The 17,984-nt window shown below is 47.5% G+C and overlaps 1 protein-coding gene across 1 annotated transcript in view; it reads right to left on the bottom strand.

Moving 5' to 3' along the window:
• Positions 1 to 3,196: 3,196 nt before the first annotated feature.
• bap1 (BRCA1 associated deubiquitinase 1) overlaps positions 3,197 to 17,984 on the bottom strand; it is a 51,818-nt gene continuing 37,030 nt past the window's right edge. Inside the window, exons 12-15 of the mRNA XM_068052257.1 lie at positions 7,821 to 7,993; positions 6,854 to 6,946; positions 6,280 to 6,352; positions 3,197 to 5,097 (exon numbers count right to left, since the gene is read on the bottom strand). Of these exons, the coding sequence (XP_067908358.1) occupies positions 4,964 to 5,097; positions 6,280 to 6,352; positions 6,854 to 6,946; positions 7,821 to 7,993 (473 nt within the window). The 3' untranslated portion in view covers positions 3,197 to 4,963. The remainder of the gene's footprint in view (positions 5,098 to 6,279; positions 6,353 to 6,853; positions 6,947 to 7,820; positions 7,994 to 17,984) is intronic.

Here is a 17,984-nt window from a genome sequence, read left to right as displayed (position 1 = left end):
CCCTCAAGAGCTTTGTCTGTTCCCAGCCTTCTAGCCCTTATGAATGCTTACTTTTTCTTTTTGACTAGGCTCACAATATCCCTCATTATCCAAGGTTCCCAAAACTTGCCAAACCTATCCTTCATCCTCACAGGAACATGCCGGTCCTGGATTCTGATCAACTGACGTTTGAAAGACTCCCACATGTCAGATGTTGATTTACCCTCAAACAGACGCCCCCAATCTAAATTCTTCAGCTCCTGCCTAAAATTGTTATAATTAGCCTTCCCCCAATTTTGCACCTTCACCCGAGGACTACTCTTATCCTTATCCACAAGTACCTTAAAACTTACCGAATTATGGTCACTGTTCCCGAAATGCTCCTCTACTGAAACTTCGACCACCTGGCCGGGCTCATTCCCCAATACCAGGTGCAGTACGGCCCCTTCCCTAGTTGGACTATCTAAATATTGTTTCAAGAAGCCCTCCTGGATGGTCCTTACAAATTCTGCCCCATCCAAGTCCCTAGCACTAAGCGAGTCCCAGTCAATATAGGGGAAGTTAAAATCACCCACCACAACAACCCTGTTGCTTTTACATCTTTCCAAAAACTGTCTACATATCTGCTTATCTGATCTCTGCATTAATACAATCTGCGACTTCACAGCTGCCAGCAGGAGGCTTATTCACAACTCCCACTAATCTTAAATCCTTTCCTATTTCTTAATTATTAAAATAAAGTCTTTTCTATCTGCTTACCTCTGATTATAAAAGTAAAATACTGCAGATGCTGGAAATCTGAAATAAAAATAGAAAGTGCTGGAAATACTCAGCAGATAAGAGAAGCAGAGTTAACATTTCAGGTCTGTGACCTTTCATCAGAACTGTTCTGATGCAACATCACAGACCTGAAATGTTAACTCTGCTTCTCTCTCCACAGAGGCTGCCTGACCTGAATATTTCCAACACTTTCTGTTTTTACCTCTGATTATATCCTCTCTTATTATTGAAGTAATCTCATCTTTGATCACTAATGCTACTTCTCCCCTCTACCATTTTCTCTATCTTTCCCAGTCCTGTCTTGCAGCATGTCTCAGTATCGTGTTGTCACCTCTAGTTGAATTTGCACATGTAATTCATTCAATTTGTTCCTTATACCCCATGCATTCGTATAAAGAATTCTTATTTGGGACACAACCACTAACCTGACTGTCTGCTCTAATGTTTTTCTCACATTTCTCATTTCTCTCTCCTAGTTTAATTACTTTACATCTTTTAGTTTTCCCTTTACCAGTAGAGCCTAAAGCACAATTTCTGACTGTTACTTTACTCTCTTCCCTTTCATTTGTTTTTGAACAATTATTTATACTACCTTTTCCATCTGAGCCCCCTGCCCCCCCCCCCCCCCCCCCCCATCACCTACTAGTTTTAATCCTTGTGAGTGCCCTATTTTTCCTTTCCGCTACAAGCTTGGTCCCAGCCTGGTTCAGGTGGAGTCTGTACCAACGGTAGAGTACTTTCCTGCCCCAATACTAGTTTTACTATCACATAAAAAGGAACTCCTCCTTCCCACACCATTCCTTCAGCCATATGTTCACCTCCCTTATCTGCTTAACCTGATGCCAATTTGCATGTGGTTTGGGTAATGATCCACTGATTATAACCCTTGAGGTCTTGCTTTTGAATTTAGCTCCAAGCTCCTGGTACTCTCCAAACAGGACCTCTTGCTTCCTTTTTCCTATGTTGTTGGTCCCAACATGGATCACAACAACTGCATCTGCCCCTTCCCTCTCTAATATCCTTGCAAGCTGGTTTGTGTTGTCCTTCACTCTGGCACTAGGTAGGCAACATACCACATAGATCTCTCAATCCTGCTATCCATCCTCCTTATTATTGAATCCCCTACAATTATCACATTAGGCTTCTCCTCCTCTCTTTGGACAGCCTCCTGCTCCAAGGTGCCATTGTCCACATTCTGGCTGTCCTTTTGACAGCCTTTACTTTTATCCTCACAGGTATCAAGTATATTGTACATGTTGGATAGTATCAGTTTCTATGGATCCTTGTTCTCTATTTTACTTGTGTTCCCCTTACTCTAGCACACTATCAGTCACACCAACCCTGTTCTGAGCCTGCACCTCTCTACGAGTTGTGACCGAGGTCTGGAGCAACTGTCCAAATACCACTTCTCGCCCTCTCTTGTGTCAGATTGATTCCAACTCACACTCCAGCTCAATAACTCTGAACCAGAGAGATTTAAGACAGACATTTACTGCAGATATGTTCGCTCGGGACAGTCTCACAGTTCACCAGCTTCCACATACTGCAGTCCAGACACAAGATGCTCTGCCATATCTTAGCCTAGGTTACTTAATATTATTTTCTCTACTTTTTAGTTTGTTCTAAGTTTTTCTTTTTCTACACACTGACTTGCAAGATGCAATAAAATACTGGACAAAATGATAAATACTTACTGTTTCAAGCTTACATGGACCACAACAGGTATTGGAGCAACTCCTTGCCCTCTCTGCACCTAATTCCCACTCTCACTAAATTTCCAACTTTCACAATCTGTTTATGACCACTCTGTACATCAGCAATACCGCTTACTTTCATACACCTTTTTGAGCCACACCCAAGTTACAAGTAGTGACTCAGCTTCCTCCTCAAAGTAATTAGCTCCTATTCAGCCAATCACTTACAGATGATTGACAGTCAACTGCTACTTACAGGCAGCTTCTGTGCAAAAACTGTGAAACAAAAACAAAATGCAAGTTAGTTAAGTTCCACGTTAAGTTCAAAATGGTAAACTAAATTTCAGTGTGAGAGCTACTCGCCCACGAATTCAACAAATGCCCAACTTTTACATTCTGTTTACGACCACTCTGTGCAATCACTCTCAAGTGGACTCAGATCTGATCCTTGGGATACACCACTTCTAACTCTTCTACAGAAAAATCACTTATTATAGTTTGCCTACCCTGGCAGCATCCTGGTGAATCTACACTATACTGCCCTTATGACGTTAATGCCCTTTCCATAATACAGTAACCAAAATTGCACACAGTGGTCTAACTGTGGCTTAAACAATGTTCTGTAAAATTAATCACTTCATTGCTCTTCTACTTTATGCCTTTACCCAAGATGCTGTCTGCTTTTTCTATGGTTTTATTTACAGGCACTTGCACTTTCAGGAGATTATGCATTTTCACCTTTAGGCATGTCACCTACATTATTCACCATCTTTCATTTGAATTCATATTACCATTCATTTATTATTCCAAAATGCTTCTCCACATTGAATTGCATCTGCTAGCTGTCTGTCCATTCTGTCTGTATCCTCTTCAAGTCTTTCACAGTCCTTCTTGCTGTTTGCCAACCTCCTTGCTTTGGTGTTGTAAGCAGATTTTGCCATTATGTTTCCTATGCCCAAGTACAATTCATCAATATATACATCGAAAACTGAACTGGTCTCAGGTCTGACCCGTGGGATACATCACTTTCAAGCCTTCTCCAGGAAATTTACATTTTTTCTCTCCAGATTTTTGTACAATTTTAGGACATTAAATAAAATTTCTGAGCTGACTGCATCTTTGGAATGAGCCTTTTTTCTGTTAGTAGCACTGAGGGGAACTGATGTTTGCATTAGGACCCGAGGGCACTGTTTAATAGATATTGGATATTGAGGCTGAAGGAGGTCAGTTGTCCACACCTGAACCACGGCGAATGATCTTTCAAAATAAAGTACATGCATTTCAAGGTGATAGTTCAAATCCACCATGGGAATAGAGCAATATATATTTATATTTTATAATGCAAGTAACTGGGAAGAGGAGGTTTTGAGGAGGGAACAAGGTTACTTGCACCTTGACTATTGTAAAGTGGTTGGTGAATAGTATTACAGATATTATAGAGTCATGGAATCATTTATTGCACAGGAGGCCATTCAGCCCATCGAGTCTGTGTGGGCTCTCTGTTGAGCAAGCCAGTCAGTCCCATTCCTCCGCTTATACCTGTGAGGCCTGTATCTTTCAGTGTCAGTAAGAGGTGTAATAGTTTTATCTTGTGCCAGTCATATATATGTTGCTTCAGTAATTTTGCCGTATTATAACCATAGGGAGACACCTGTCAGGCTTGGGCTCTGGACGAGCCATTGCAAACACTGAGTAACAGTACAGGAGATCTAGCTTCCGATTAATAGTAATCACCGTGTCATTGAACTGGAGCTGAGCCAGACATCAACACAACACAATTACACCAAATGACCTGTCCATTTTAACCACAGGAATCATCTATTTTTAATCCTGATCTGTTTCAATTAATCATGGACTCCACCCAACTTTAAAAAAGTGCTCTTTAATTTGAACCAACATTTAATTCAAAATAGGAATTGTTACCCTCTGAATAAACAGGGCTTTATTCCAGTCTTTGTTTATTCCCACGTTTGTTTATTGCAGGGCAAGCAACCTAGTCCCTTCAAGTAGTCAGTCGCGTGTAACAGTGTCCTTTAACCAATCCCCAATATAAATGCACTTCCAAAGACAGGGAATTTAGAGAAAAGCTTGAATTTGGATGGTGCAGGGTGGAATAAAGAATAAATCGAGCTAATTCAGAGAGTGCGTACACTGTAGAGGACCGGAACAAGGTTGTAATTCCCATGTATTTGGTACTGTTCTGCTTGCAAGCACTGAACAGTGCTGGGAAGAGCACAAGGATTCTGTTGATGGTTGATCCATTCTTAAAAAGCAGCTGTTTATATCACTAGCTGGCCCCAGTATTGACTGATCCCACGCTTAGTTTTGTTGGACTGTTGATGGTTTAATTTTCTAAACCAGATCCAAAGTTAGTGTAATTGTCTTGCATTCCTGTCAAGTGTCTGTGATGGGAGTGAATCCAGTGAGCCTCAGTAACTGCTTGTCAGTCTTGGAGGGATGGGTCTGATGCTGAAGATGCAGGTGCCTGGGCATTTGTGGGGTTGCAAGTGTCACTGCCGCTTCGGTTTATAAGGTCGTGAACGTTTCCGCCGGTCCGGCTTGCGCTGTTTGTGCAGGCGTCCGATGCTCACACCCTGTCTCCTCCGCACTGAGATGTTCTGCTCCACAAGGCTGGCCAGCATTCCTATCGGGTGAATAAGATGGCAGTGATCAATAACTCAGGGATCTGTTAATCAGTTAGATTGCAATTCACCTTGAGCAACACTGATTTTGACCAAGCATCCTTTCCATGTCACATTCAGCAGCACATCTCTGCTGGCTAGCAGCATTGCTTTCCCCAGAAAAACTGTCACTCAGCCAACCCAAAGTACAATCAACCTAATTGTGAACAAAACTGATATTAAACTACACACAAGGTGTTCAGTCTGGAAGTGTGGTCTCCATTCAAAGAATTAGATGTATTTTTTTTTAATTTACACCCTCTGCATAAACTTGGATGCTAACACAACATTGCCTGTGTAGCAGGGCAGATTATTTGAGCGACTCTGAATACCTACTTTAACGACTTGTGTACAGGTTCCCTAGCTCCAACATTCATTGTTAGGGGCTGTTTGAGTAAGATTGCCCCTCGGTTTCCCAATTAGGGTTTCCTTCCGTAAATTCTGTCCTATTAACACAGGGGATTTTAGAACTGGGGACTGAAACACTATTGGATTTCCAGCGTCAATACTCTCAGGTTGGATGCAAAGTAACACTATTTACTCAGTACCTGCTGTCAGAAGAGCACCCGAGAAACCATTTTTCAAATTCCCAAACCAGTCCAGTAGAGGCCCTCCTGAGTGAGATTGCAAATTTTTTTCCAAAGTGGGGGTCCAAGCCCACTTTCTGTACAGCCAGCAGAGGGAAACTTTGATGGCATCTGTCAAGGCTGGTTTTGAGCCCAGGGTGAAAGGCTGTACCACCCATTCCCTTGCTATGAGAACTCAATTAAACTTCCCAGTCAATACTCACTGTTAACACTAATAGTTCCTACTGAGTACAGGACTGGGTCAGGAAAGGAAGCAAGTAACATTTGACAATGAGGACAGTTGCTCTGTGCAGAAAGATGACTGAATGCATTAGTTAACTTAAAAGTACAGCTTTTACAGACCCCCCCCCATTGTATGTACTAAATCAGTGATTAGTCCCATAAAGTGCCACCTTGAAGGATGCAAAAGGTGCTGAGACTGTAATGCACCAGACACTTACATACAGAACAGGCACGTCAGGCTGGAACTAACCACCTGTGAAATGATGGAACAGTGCTTTTCCCGATTTAAAAGGGACTCAAATGGCCTCAAAGGCTTTGGCAAACAGTCCCCCTTACCTTCTTGAGACAGCATCGAGATGAAAGTACAGATGAACTCATCGTAATTGTGGGTCCTTCGCTGATCATCAATCTGATTGAAAATAACACAAAAACGTCACTGACAAGACCTGCTTATAAAAGGTTTGTAAAACAAATAAATCAGTGACAATTTAATACATGATGTCCAGCAATGGTTGTCAATCTTTACTGTTCAAGAGCAGCTTCAATTCCAGACCTAGCATTTAAAGATATCCTTCCCATTGTTAGTTTTTCTCCTCTCATGAAGTTAAGCAGGATGATTAAAAACACCTCACAACCTTTGCCTGATTTTCCTTCTCATGAACATCAGTTGAAAATAAATTTGGGTCCAAAATGGGTGAACGATTTGTTGTTGGCCACTCTGCATTACTGTCAAAGTCAAATTTCATCTCCAGTGAGTCAACCTGGATCATAGGTTGAAGAACACACCTTTCTCAGTGGTCATTGAAGGTGTGAGGTTTGACATCGAATGACCGATGGTATAAATGGCTTAGTATCAGGCAGTGCTTTTACCCGCTAGGAGCGAGAGAGTGTAGATATCATTTCTATTCACCTTGTATTTCTTGCGCTTTTCCACCTCCTCCTTAAGGCATACCTCGCAGTTAGAGATCTCAGCCTCCACACACTTCAATAAGGCCAGCAGCTCCTGGAACCAATATAAAAATTAGTGAAGTGGGAGAGGAATATGTTTCCAGACAGAAAAAACTCAGTTATTGAACAATAAACACACCATCTCCCCGTGTCACACCTGCTGCCAGGAGGAAAAACGTACAAAATTAGAAATAAAACTGCTGAAACTTTTGTTTTTCACTAAACAAGTCTTCACAGCTCTTGAGAGTAATCGCGATTTGATCCTGCTCACTCATTGGATCATCTCCTCATTCACTTTCTATGTACAAATATGAATTGCCATCATTACACAGGGCAAATTAATCAAGGGCACTGCCCCTTTAAGCAATTCACACCCAGATAGTCAGGTGAGCTCTCTTCCCCTTTCCCAGCCTAGCTGTTCAGAACTGTGCCTGAAGGAGGCAGTAGCAATGGGATCAATATAATTAGTAACTAGAAATAATAGAGTAACTAGTAACTAATACAGTAACACTGGGTCCTAGCCATCCCAGGTGAGGACAGAATGGCAGGCTACAGCACAATCTTTGGCATTATACTAGTTTTCTCTTCCTTTCTCTACTCTTGAAGCTGATGTCTCTTTTGATAGGGTATAGTTCATGCTGTCAGCAATCCTCCATTACCTAGGCATGTTGCTCTTAATCAATGTTCACTATCCAGCATGGCTCACTGATGGCACCAGGTGCATCTGGTTAACTTTGCCTTTACTTAACCTGGGGCAGTACGACTAACTGTAGAGCCCTTACCACTGCCCCTGCACCTAATTCAATATAGACTGGAGATGAAACCGGGGATGTCCTTTGTCATGTGGCTCAGAACCACACTGGGCAGTGCAATTACCTTCTGATCTAACTAAATCCTTCCATTTATTGCAGCAATTGTCAGTCACTTACCTTAGGGGAATATTTTTCTGCAATATTTTGTTCATTGCTTCCACTCCCTGGAAATTTCTCCTTCTTGTCACAGGACCCCGGGGACTCTTTTCCATCCTCCATTTTGACTTCCGTGGGCCTGTCTGCACTGTGAGGCAATGGTGAGCTTTTAATGGAGTCTGTTCTCTGCTGGTCTACAACCAAAGAGGTGATAGTTTAAAAAAAAATTCTAGCAGCAGTTTACAAACTCTTCCTAAACGTTTGATATTGAGCACCAGGGGACAGCAACACGTCTGGTACAATTATAGGGTGGTTATAAACTTAAAGAGTTACCTGCAGATATTCTCATTGGTACAGCTGGACTGGTCACTCCCACAAGTGATCGCGGATCTTAGGTTCAGAAGTGTGCCTACACTCTCAGTACCTAATCATACAATAGTATAATCCAGGGGTCTAAAAAGAGATTCCCAGTGGGATGTGAACTGGATATTTGTGCCTTTTAAACATGCCCCATTTTCACTTTACCAGGTGGGCTGTATATATATTTTACACACATCAGAGAAGAATATCCTAGTTTGCTATCTATTGTGGTATGATTATTGAATATTTTGAGATTAGTGTGGAGGAGGGACTTTAAAAAAAAGTGACTGAAGACTAACAAATCCCTTGGGCTGATAGCATATATCCTAGGGAGACTTCATTGCAGTGAAAATGGGGACAAATTAGACCTTTGTCAACAGGACAAGCCAATTAGCTTTACATCAATACTTGGCAAAATAATTGAAACTATCCTTCTTCGATGTACATAAATATGAAAACTACGTAGTCTTCCCCCATCTCTCTTGAAGGTGATGACCCATTTCTTTCCCTCAGTTCTTTCTTTTACTCCTCCCGGGTCTGACTCCAGTTCCTTTCCTCACCTCTCCTGAAGGCGATGACCTCAGTTTCTTTCTTTACACTTCAAAAGTACTTCATTAGCTGTAAAGTGCTTTGAGACATCCGGTGGTCATATAAAGCGCTATATAAATGCAAGTCTTGTCTCCGTTTCTTTCTCTTCACCTCTCCCGAAGGTCATGACCTCAGTTTCTTTCCCTTACCTCTTGAAAATGCTGACTCTTGCTGGAGTTCATGGCTCCAGTAGTGCCAACAGCCATCCAGTACCTCAATGAAGTGGCCATTAATTTTATATCAGCATAGGTACTCGATGTTTGCAGGCTACACAAGCATAGCTTGACTCAGGGCTCAGCTGATAGCACTTTTGCCTTGTAGTCAGTAGGCTGTGGGTTCAAGCTACGTTCCAGGATTTCAGCATACAACTCAGGATGGCACTGCACTGTGGGAGACACAGTTTTGGATGAGCCATTAACCTCAGGCTGACGGCCTTTTCAGATGCATGTAAATAATCAGAAGGCACTATTTGAAGAGGAAGAGGGAATATTCCCTTGTCCTGGTCAACATCCCTGCTTTAACCCCTGCTTTAGGGGGTGTAATGGTAATATCACAAGAGACGAGTAACCCAGAGCTCCACGCTAATGCTCTGGGGGCATAGGTTCGAATCCCACCATGGCAGATGGTGGAATTTGAATTCAATTAATAAATCTGGAATTAAAAACTAGTCCAGTTGTGACCATGAAATCATTGTTGATTGTTGTAAAAACCCATCTGGTTCACTAATGTCCTTTAGGGAAGAAAATCTGCCCTCCTTATCTGGCCTGGCCTACATTAGACTCCAGATCCACCGCAATGTGGTTGACTCTTAAGGGCCCTCTGAAATGGCCGAGCAAGCCTCTCAGTTGTATTAAACCGCTACAAAGCCTAAGAAAGGGAATGAAACTGGATGGACCTCGTGGCATCAACCTAGGGACTGGAACCAATAACGACAAACCCAGCCCTGCCGACCCTGCAAAGTCCTCCTTACTAACATCTGCCAAAATTGGGAGAGCAGTCCCACAGACTAATCAAGCAACAGCCTGACATAGTCATGCTCACGGAATCAGACCTAACAATGTCCCAGACACTGCAATCACCATCCCTGGGTATGCTCTGTCCCACCGGCAGGGCAGAGCCACCAGTGGTGGTGGCATAGTGGTACACAGTCGGGAGCGAGTTGCCCTGGGAGTTCTCAACATTGACTCCGGACCCTGTGAAGTCTCATGGCATCAGGTCAAACATGGACAAGGAAATTTCCTGCTGATTGCGACCTACTGCCACCACCCGCACCTCACCAGCAACACCCCCCCACCCCCCTGCTGCCCGCACCCCTCGGCTGATGAACCAGTTGAACTACCATGTTGAACACCAATTGGAGGAAGCACTGAGGGTACCAAGGGCACAGAATGTTCTCTGGGTGGGGGACTTCAATGTCCATCACCATGAGTACCACAGTAGCACTGCGACTGACTGAGGTGGCAAAGTCCTAAAGGACATAGCTGCTAGACTGGGTCTGCGGCAGGTGGTGAGGGAACCAACAAGAGGGAAAACCTACTTGACCTTGTCCTCACCAACCTACCTGTCGCAGAAGCAGCTGTCCATGACAGTATTGGTAGGACTGACTACCGCACAGGCCTTCTGGAGGCAAAGTCCTGTCTTCACATTGAGGATACCCTATATCGTGTTATGTGGCACTACCACTATGCTAAATGGGATAGATTTCGAACAAATCTAGCAACTCAAAAACTGGATATCCATGAGGTGCTGTGGGTCAGCAGCAGTAGAATTGTATTCAACCACAATCTGTAACCTCATGGCCTGGCATATACCCCACTCTACCATTACCATCAAGCCAGGGGACCAACCCTGGTTCAATGAAGAGTGCAGGAGGACATGTCAGGAGCAGCACCGGGGATCGCTAAAAATGAGGTGTCAGCCTGTTGAAGCTACAACGTGCATGCCAAACACGGAAGCAGCATGTCATAGGGCTAAGCGATCCCACAACCAACGGATCAGATCTCAGTTCTGCAGTCCTGCTACATCCAGTCGTGAATGGTGGACAATTAAACAACTGATAGGAAGAGGAGGCTCCACAAATATCCCCATTCTCAACAATGGGGGAGCCCAGCACATCTGCGCAAAAGATAAAGCTGAAGCATTTGCATTCATCTTCAGCCAGAAGCGCCAAGTTGATGATCCATCTTGGTCTCCTCCTGAGGTCCCCAGCATGACAGATGCCAGTCTTCAGCTAATCCGATTCACTCCACGTGATAGCAAGAAATGGCTGAAGGCACTGGATACTGCAAAGGCTATGGGTCCTGACAACATTCCAGCAATAGTACTGAAGACTTGTGCTCCAGAACTAGCTGTGTCTAGCCAAGCTGTGCCAGTACAGCTACAACACTGGCATCTACCCGACAATGTGGAAAATTGCCCAGGTATGTCCTGTGCACAAAAAGCAGGTCAAATCCAACCTGGCCAATTACCACCCTTTCAGTCTACTCTTGATCATCAGCAAAGTGATGGAAGGGTTGTCAACAGTGCTGTCAAGCGACTTGTGCAGCAATAACCTGTTTACCGACACTCCGTTTCGGTTCCGCCAGGGCCACTCAGCTCCTGACCTCATACCAGCCTTGGTCCAAACATGGACAAAAGAACTGAACTCCAGAGGTGAGGTGAGAGTGACTGCCCTGGATATCAAGGCAGCATTTGACCGAGTATGGCATCAAGGAGCCCAAGCAAAACTGAGGTTAATGCAAATCAGGGGGAAAACTCTCAGTTGGTTCGAGTCATACCTAGCACAAAGGAAGATGGTTGTGGTTGTTGCAGGTCAATCATCTCAGTCCCAGGACATCACTGCAGGAGTTCCTCAGGGTAGTGTCCTCCGCCCAACCATCTTCAGCTGCCTCATCAATGACCATCCCTCCATCAGGTGGTCAGAAGTGGGGATGTTCGCTGATGACTGCATAATGTTCAGCATCATTTGCAACCTCTCAGATACTGAAGCAGCCCGAATCCATATGCAGCAAGACTTGGATAACATCCAGGCTTGGGCTGATGAGTCGCAAGTTATATCCATGCCACAAAAGTGCGGGGCAATGACCATCTCAAACATCTTCCCTTAATATTCAATGGCATTACCATCACTGAATCCCCCACTATCAACATCCTGGGGGTTACCCTTGACTAGAAACTCAACTGGACAAGCCACAGAAATACTATGGCTACAAAAGCAGGTCAGAGGCTGGGAATTCTGCAGAGGGTAACTCACCTCTTGTCTCCCCAGTGCCTGTCCACCATCTACAAGGCACAAGTCAAGAGTGGGATGGAATACTCTCCACCACTTGTCTGGATGGGTGCAGCTCCAACAACACTCAAAGAAGTTCGACACCATCCAGGACAAAGCAGCCTGCTTGATTGGCACCCCATCCACCACCTTCAACAGTCACTCCCTCCACCACTGATGCAGTGGCAGCAGTGTGCACCATCACACCTCACTAAGGCTCCTTCGGCAGCACCTTCCAACCCGTGACTTCTACCACCTAGAAGGACAAGGGTAGCAGATGCATGGGAACACCACCACCTGCAAGCTCCCCTCCAAGCCACACATCATCCTGACTTGGAACTATATCGCTGTTCCTTCACTGTTGCTGGGTCAAAATCCAGGAACTCCCTTCCTTACAGCGCTGTGGGTGTACATACATCCCAAGGACTGCAGCGGTTCAAGGTGGCACCACCAAATGCAATTAGGGATGGGCAATAAATGCTGGCCTAGCCAGCGACACCCACATCCCACGAACGAATAAAAAAAATAACCAACACAATGGAAAACTGGTCATTTGTCTTATTTGCTGCATCTGGGACCATTTGATTAGACGTTCTTGTCTACATAAAAGTGTACTCACTTTTATAAGTAACTCATTGGATGTGAATCACTTTCAGCCACCATGAGGATGTAATAAGGTGCTATACAAGTAAACACTTTTTTATTCTTTGCTCATAATTACAATAGCATCTGTCCTCACGTGTGTACAGAGATATGAAATATGTGACCAAAAAGGTGCTTTGTAAAATGAGCAGGATTGTTGGTGAATTTCTCCCCTCTCTAGACTGTGGGCACTGAGGTTAATTACAGTGGCCTAACATCTGCCCCTTCTGAGCTCAGTGAACTCAGAAGAAACTGGAGATTGGGATTTTCTTGTCAATGTCGGGCAGCAACTCACTGAACCATCAGTGCAGCCCCATTACTCCTGAGTTTCCTAAGTTACAACAGTTTCAAAAATACCTGACTGGCTGGAACACACCTCAGGATGTCCTGAGGTTGTAAAAGGAGCTACAGAAAAGCAGTTTACATAATACAAGCCTTTAAACTTGTGTTTTAAAATAACCTAGCAGCTATGTTATTTTAAAACACAAGGTTAAAGGCTTTGAGCAGAGGTGTCCAACCATTTCATGTCAGGGGCCACGTTACAATTTTTGTCTTACATAGGAGGCTGGTGAAACAATTTCAGAAAGATAAAGCCATTAAAAATTGATCTTTCTTTCTTTCTTTGGCCTCCTTATCTCGAGAGACAATGGGTAAGCGCCTGGAAGAGTTCAGTGGTGTGTGGAGCAGCGCCTGCAGTGGCTACAAAGGCCAATTCTAGAGTGATCTCACTATTCATCCAAACAACAAATGCACATTTTTGTGAAGAAGCTTTAAATGAGGAGACTCATTTACTGACGTATATCCTCGTCACGATGTTGGACACTGATTTAGTGAGTTAACTGGTACTTTTTTTTGTTTGCATAAGTAGTCAACGTCGGTCCACACACTTCTTGTAGCGATGTGGATTATTTCAGAAATATGTTCCACTGTCAGGAGTGATCTTGATTGCTCCCTCTCTGTCTCTCCCCACCTCCCTCTCTGTGTCATCCCGCAGCCACCCGCCCACGCACCCAACCAGAGTTGCTCCCTCCCCCCATGTGGTCCCCCCACTCCGAGTTTGCCCAACAACCACCCCGCCCCCGAGTAGTGGCCTCCCCCGCACCCCCCGGAGTTGCCGCCCCTCACTCACTGCACCCCCCATCTTGCACTCCCTCTGCCCTCCCATCTCTCTCTCTCGCTCTCTCTGCCCTCCCATCTCTCTCTCTCCCCTCCCATCTCTCTCTCTCTCTCCTCTCCCCTCCCATCTCTCTCTCTCTCTCTCTCTCCCCTCCCATCTCTCTCTCTCTCACTCTCCCCTCCCATCTCTCTCTCTCTCTCTCCCCTCCCATCTCTCTCTCTCTCTCTCCCCTCCCATCTCTCTCTCTCTCTCTCCCCTCCCATCTCTCTCTCTCTCTCTCCCCTCCCATCTCTCTCTCTCCCTCCCCTCCCATCTCTCTCTCTCCCTCCCCTCCCATCTCTCTCTCCCTCCCCTCCCATCTCTCTCTCTCTCTCCCTCTCCCCTCCCCTCCCATCTCTCTCTCACTCTCTCTCTCTCTCTCCCCCCTCCCCTCCCCCTCTCTCTCTCCCCTCCCTCTCTCTCCTCGCCCCTCCCCACCCATCTCTCTCTCTCTCTCCTCGCCCCTCCCCTCCCATCTCTCTCTCTCTCTCCTCGCCCCTCCCCTCCCATCTCTCTCTCTCTCTCCTCGCCCCTCCCCTCCCATCTCTCTCTCTCTCTCCTCGCCCCTCCCCTCCCATCTCTCTCTCTCTCTCCCCTCCCCTCCCCTCTCTCTCTCTCTCTCTCTCTCCTCTCCCCTCCCATCTCTCTCTCTCTCTCACCCCTCCCATCTCTCTCTCTCACCCCTCCCATCTCTCTCTCTCTCTCTCACCCCTCCCATCTCTCTCTCTCTCTCTCACCCCTCCCATCTCTCTCTCTCTCTCACCCCTCCCATCTCTCTCTCACCCCTCCCATCTCTCTCTCACCCCTCCCATCTCTCTCTCTCTCTCACCCCTCCCATCTCTCTCTCTCTCTCACCCCGCCCATCTCTCTCTCTCTCTCACCCCGCCCATCTCTCTCTCTCTCTCACCCCGCCCATCTCTCTCTCTCTCACCCCTCCCATCTCTCTCTCTCTCACCCCTCCCATCTCTCTCTCTCTCTCTCACCCCTCCCATCTCTCTCCCCTCCCATCTCTCTCTCGCTCTCGCTCTCCCCTCCCATCTCTCTCCCCTCCCATCTCTCTCTCGCTCTCGCTCTCTCTCTCCCCTCCCATCTCTCGCTCTCTCCCCCCTCCCATCTCTCGCTCTCTCCCCCCTCCCATCTCTCGCTCTCTCCCCCCCCTCCCATCTCTCGCTCTCTCCCCCCCCTCCATCTCTCGCTCTCTCCCCCCCTCCCATCTCTCGCTCTCTCCCCCCCTCCCATCTCTCGCTCTCTCCCCCCTCCCATCTCTCTCTCTCTCTCTCCTCCCCATCTCTCTCTCTCTCTCTCCTCCCATCTCTCTCTCTCTCTCTCCTCCCATCTCTCTCTCTCTCTCTCCTCCCATCTCTCTCTCTCTCTCTCCTCCCATCTCTCTCTCTCTCTCTCTCTCTCCTCCCATCTCTCTCTCTCTCCTCCCATCTCTCTCTCTCTCTCCTCCCATCTCTCTCTCTCTCTCTCTCCTCCCATCTCTCTCTCTCTCTCCTCCCATCTCTCTCTCTCTCTCTCCTCCCATCTCTCTCTCTCTCTCTCTCCTCCCATCTCTCTCTCTCTCTCTCCTCCCATCTCTCTCTCTCTCCTCCCATCTCTCTCTCTCTCCTCCATCTCTCTCTCTCTCCTCCCATCTCTCTCTCTCTCTCTCTCCTCCCATCTCTCTCTCTCTCTCTCCTCCCATCTCTCTCTCTCTCTCTCTCCTCCCATCTCTCTCTCTCTCTCTCTCCTCCCATCTCTCTCTCTCTCTCCTCCCATCTCTCTCTCTCTCTCTCTCCTCCCATCTCTCTCTCTCTCTCTCTCCTCCCATCTCTCTCTCTCTCTCCTCCCATCTCTCTCTCTCTCTCCTCCCATCTCTCTCTCTCTCCTCCATTTCAGAAATATGTTCCACTGTCAGGAGTGATCTTGATTGCTCCCTCTCTGTCTCTCCCCACCTCCCTCTCTGTGTCATCCCGCAGCCACCCGCCCACGCACCCAACCAGAGTTGCTCCCTCCCCCCATGTGGTCCCCCACTCCGAGTTTGCCCAACAACCACCCCGCCCCCGAGTAGTGCCTCCCCGCACCCCCCGGAGTTGCCGCCCCTCACTCACTGCACCCCCCATCTTGCACTCCCTCTGCCCTCCCATCTCTCTCTCTCCCCTCCCATCTCTCTCTCTCTCTCCCCTCCCATCTCTCTCTCTCTCTCTCTCTCCCCTCCCATCTCTCTCTCTCTCACTCTCCCCTCCCATCTCTCTCTCTCTCTCTCCCCTCCCATCTCTCTCTCTCTCTCTCCCCTCCCATCTCTCTCTCTCCTCCCCTCCCATCTCTCTCTCTCCCTCCCCTCCCATCTCTCTCTCCCTCCCCTCCCATCTCTCTCTCTCTCTCCCTCTCCCCTCCCCTCCCATCTCTCTCTCTCTCTCTCTCTCTCTCCCCCCTCCCCTCCCCCTCTCTCTCTCCCCTCCCTCTCTCTCCTCGCCCCTCCCCACCCATCTCTCTCTCTCTCTCCTCGCCCCTCCCCTCCCATCTCTCTCTCTCTCTCCTCGCCCCTCCCCTCCCATCTCTCTCTCTCTCTCCTCGCCCCTCCCCTCCCATCTCTCTCTCTCTCTCCTCGCCCCTCCCCTCCCATCTCTCTCTCTCTCTCCTCGCCCCTCCCCTCCATCTCTCTCTCTCTCTCCTCGCCCCTCCCCTCCCATCTCTCTCTCTCTCTCTCTCTCCTCTCCCCTCCCATCTCTCTCTCTCTCTCACCCCTCCCATCTCTCTCTCTCTCTCTCACCCCTCCCATCTCTCTCTCTCTCTCTCACCCCTCCCATCTCTCTCTCTCTCTCTCACCCCTCCCATCTCTCTCTCTCTCTCTCACCCCTCCCATCTCTCTCTCTCTCTCTCACCCCTCCCATCTCTCTCTCTCTCTCTCACCCCTCCCATCTCTCTCTCTCTCTCACCCTCCATCTCTCGCTCTCTCTCACCCCTCCCATCTCTCTCTCTCTCTCACCCCGCCCATCTCTCTCTCTCTCTCACCCCGCCCATCTCTCTCTCTCTCTCACCCCTCCCATCTCTCTCTCTCTCTCACCGCTCGCATCTCTCTCTCTCTCTCACCCCTCCCATCACTCTCTCTCTCTCACCCCTCCCATCTCTCTCTCTCTCTCACCCCTCCCATCTCTCTCTCTCTCTCTCACCCCTCCCATCTCTCTCCCCTCCCATCTCTCTCTCGCTCTCGCTCTCCCCTCCCATCTCTCTCCCCTCCCATCTCTCTCTCGCTCTCGCTCTCTCCTCCCATCTCTCTCTCTCTCTCCTCCCATCTCTCTCTCTCTCCTCCCATCTCTCTCTCTCTCCTCCTCCTCATCTCTCTCTCTCTCTCCTCCATCTCTCTCTCTCTCCTCCCATCTCTCTCTCTCTCTCTCTCCTCCCATCTCTCTCTCTCTCTCCTCCCATCTCTCTCTCTCTCTCTCTCCTCCCATCTCTCTCTCTCTCTCTCTCCTCCCATCTCTCTCTCTCTCTCCTCCCATCTCTCTCTCTCTCTCTCTCCTCCATCTCTCTCTCTCTCTCTCCTCCCATCTCTCTCTCTCTCTCCTCCCATCTCTCTCTCTCTCTCCTCCCATCTCTCTCTCTCTCCTTCCCATCTCTCTCTCCTCATCTCTCTCATCTCTCTCTCCTCCATCTCTTCTCTCTCTCTCCTCCCATCTCTCTCTCTCTCTCCTCCCATCTCTCTCTCTCTCTCCTCCCATCTCTCTCTCTCTCTCCTCCCATCTCTCTCTCTCTCTCCTCCCATCTCTCTCTCTCTCTCCTCTCTCTCTCTCTCTCTCCTCCATCTCTCTCTCTCTCTCTCCCATCTCTCTCTCTCCTCCATCCCATCTCTCTCTCTCCTCCATCCCATCTCTCTCTCTCTCCATCCCATCTCTCTCTCTCCTCTCCATCCCATCTCTCTCTCTCCCTATCTCCTCCCATCTCTCTCTCTCCCTATCTCCTCCCATCTCTCTCTCTCTCCTATCTCCTCCCATCTCTCTCTCTCCCTATCTCCTCCCATCTCTCTCTCTCCCTATCTCCTCCCATCTCTCTCTCTCCCTATCTCCTCCCATCTCTCTCTCTCCCTATCTCCTCCCATCTCTCTCTCTCCCTATCTCCTCCCATCTCTCTCTCTCTCTCTCCCCTCCCATCTCTCTCTCTCTCTCTCCCCTCCCATCTCTCTCTCTCA

This window comes from Heterodontus francisci, chromosome 19 (genome assembly GCF_036365525.1).
Source record: "Heterodontus francisci isolate sHetFra1 chromosome 19, sHetFra1.hap1, whole genome shotgun sequence".
NCBI lineage: Eukaryota > Metazoa > Chordata > Chondrichthyes > Heterodontiformes > Heterodontidae > Heterodontus > Heterodontus francisci.
The sequence above is the reverse complement of the archived record's forward strand: the minus strand, read 5'-3'. Positions and strand labels throughout refer to the sequence as shown.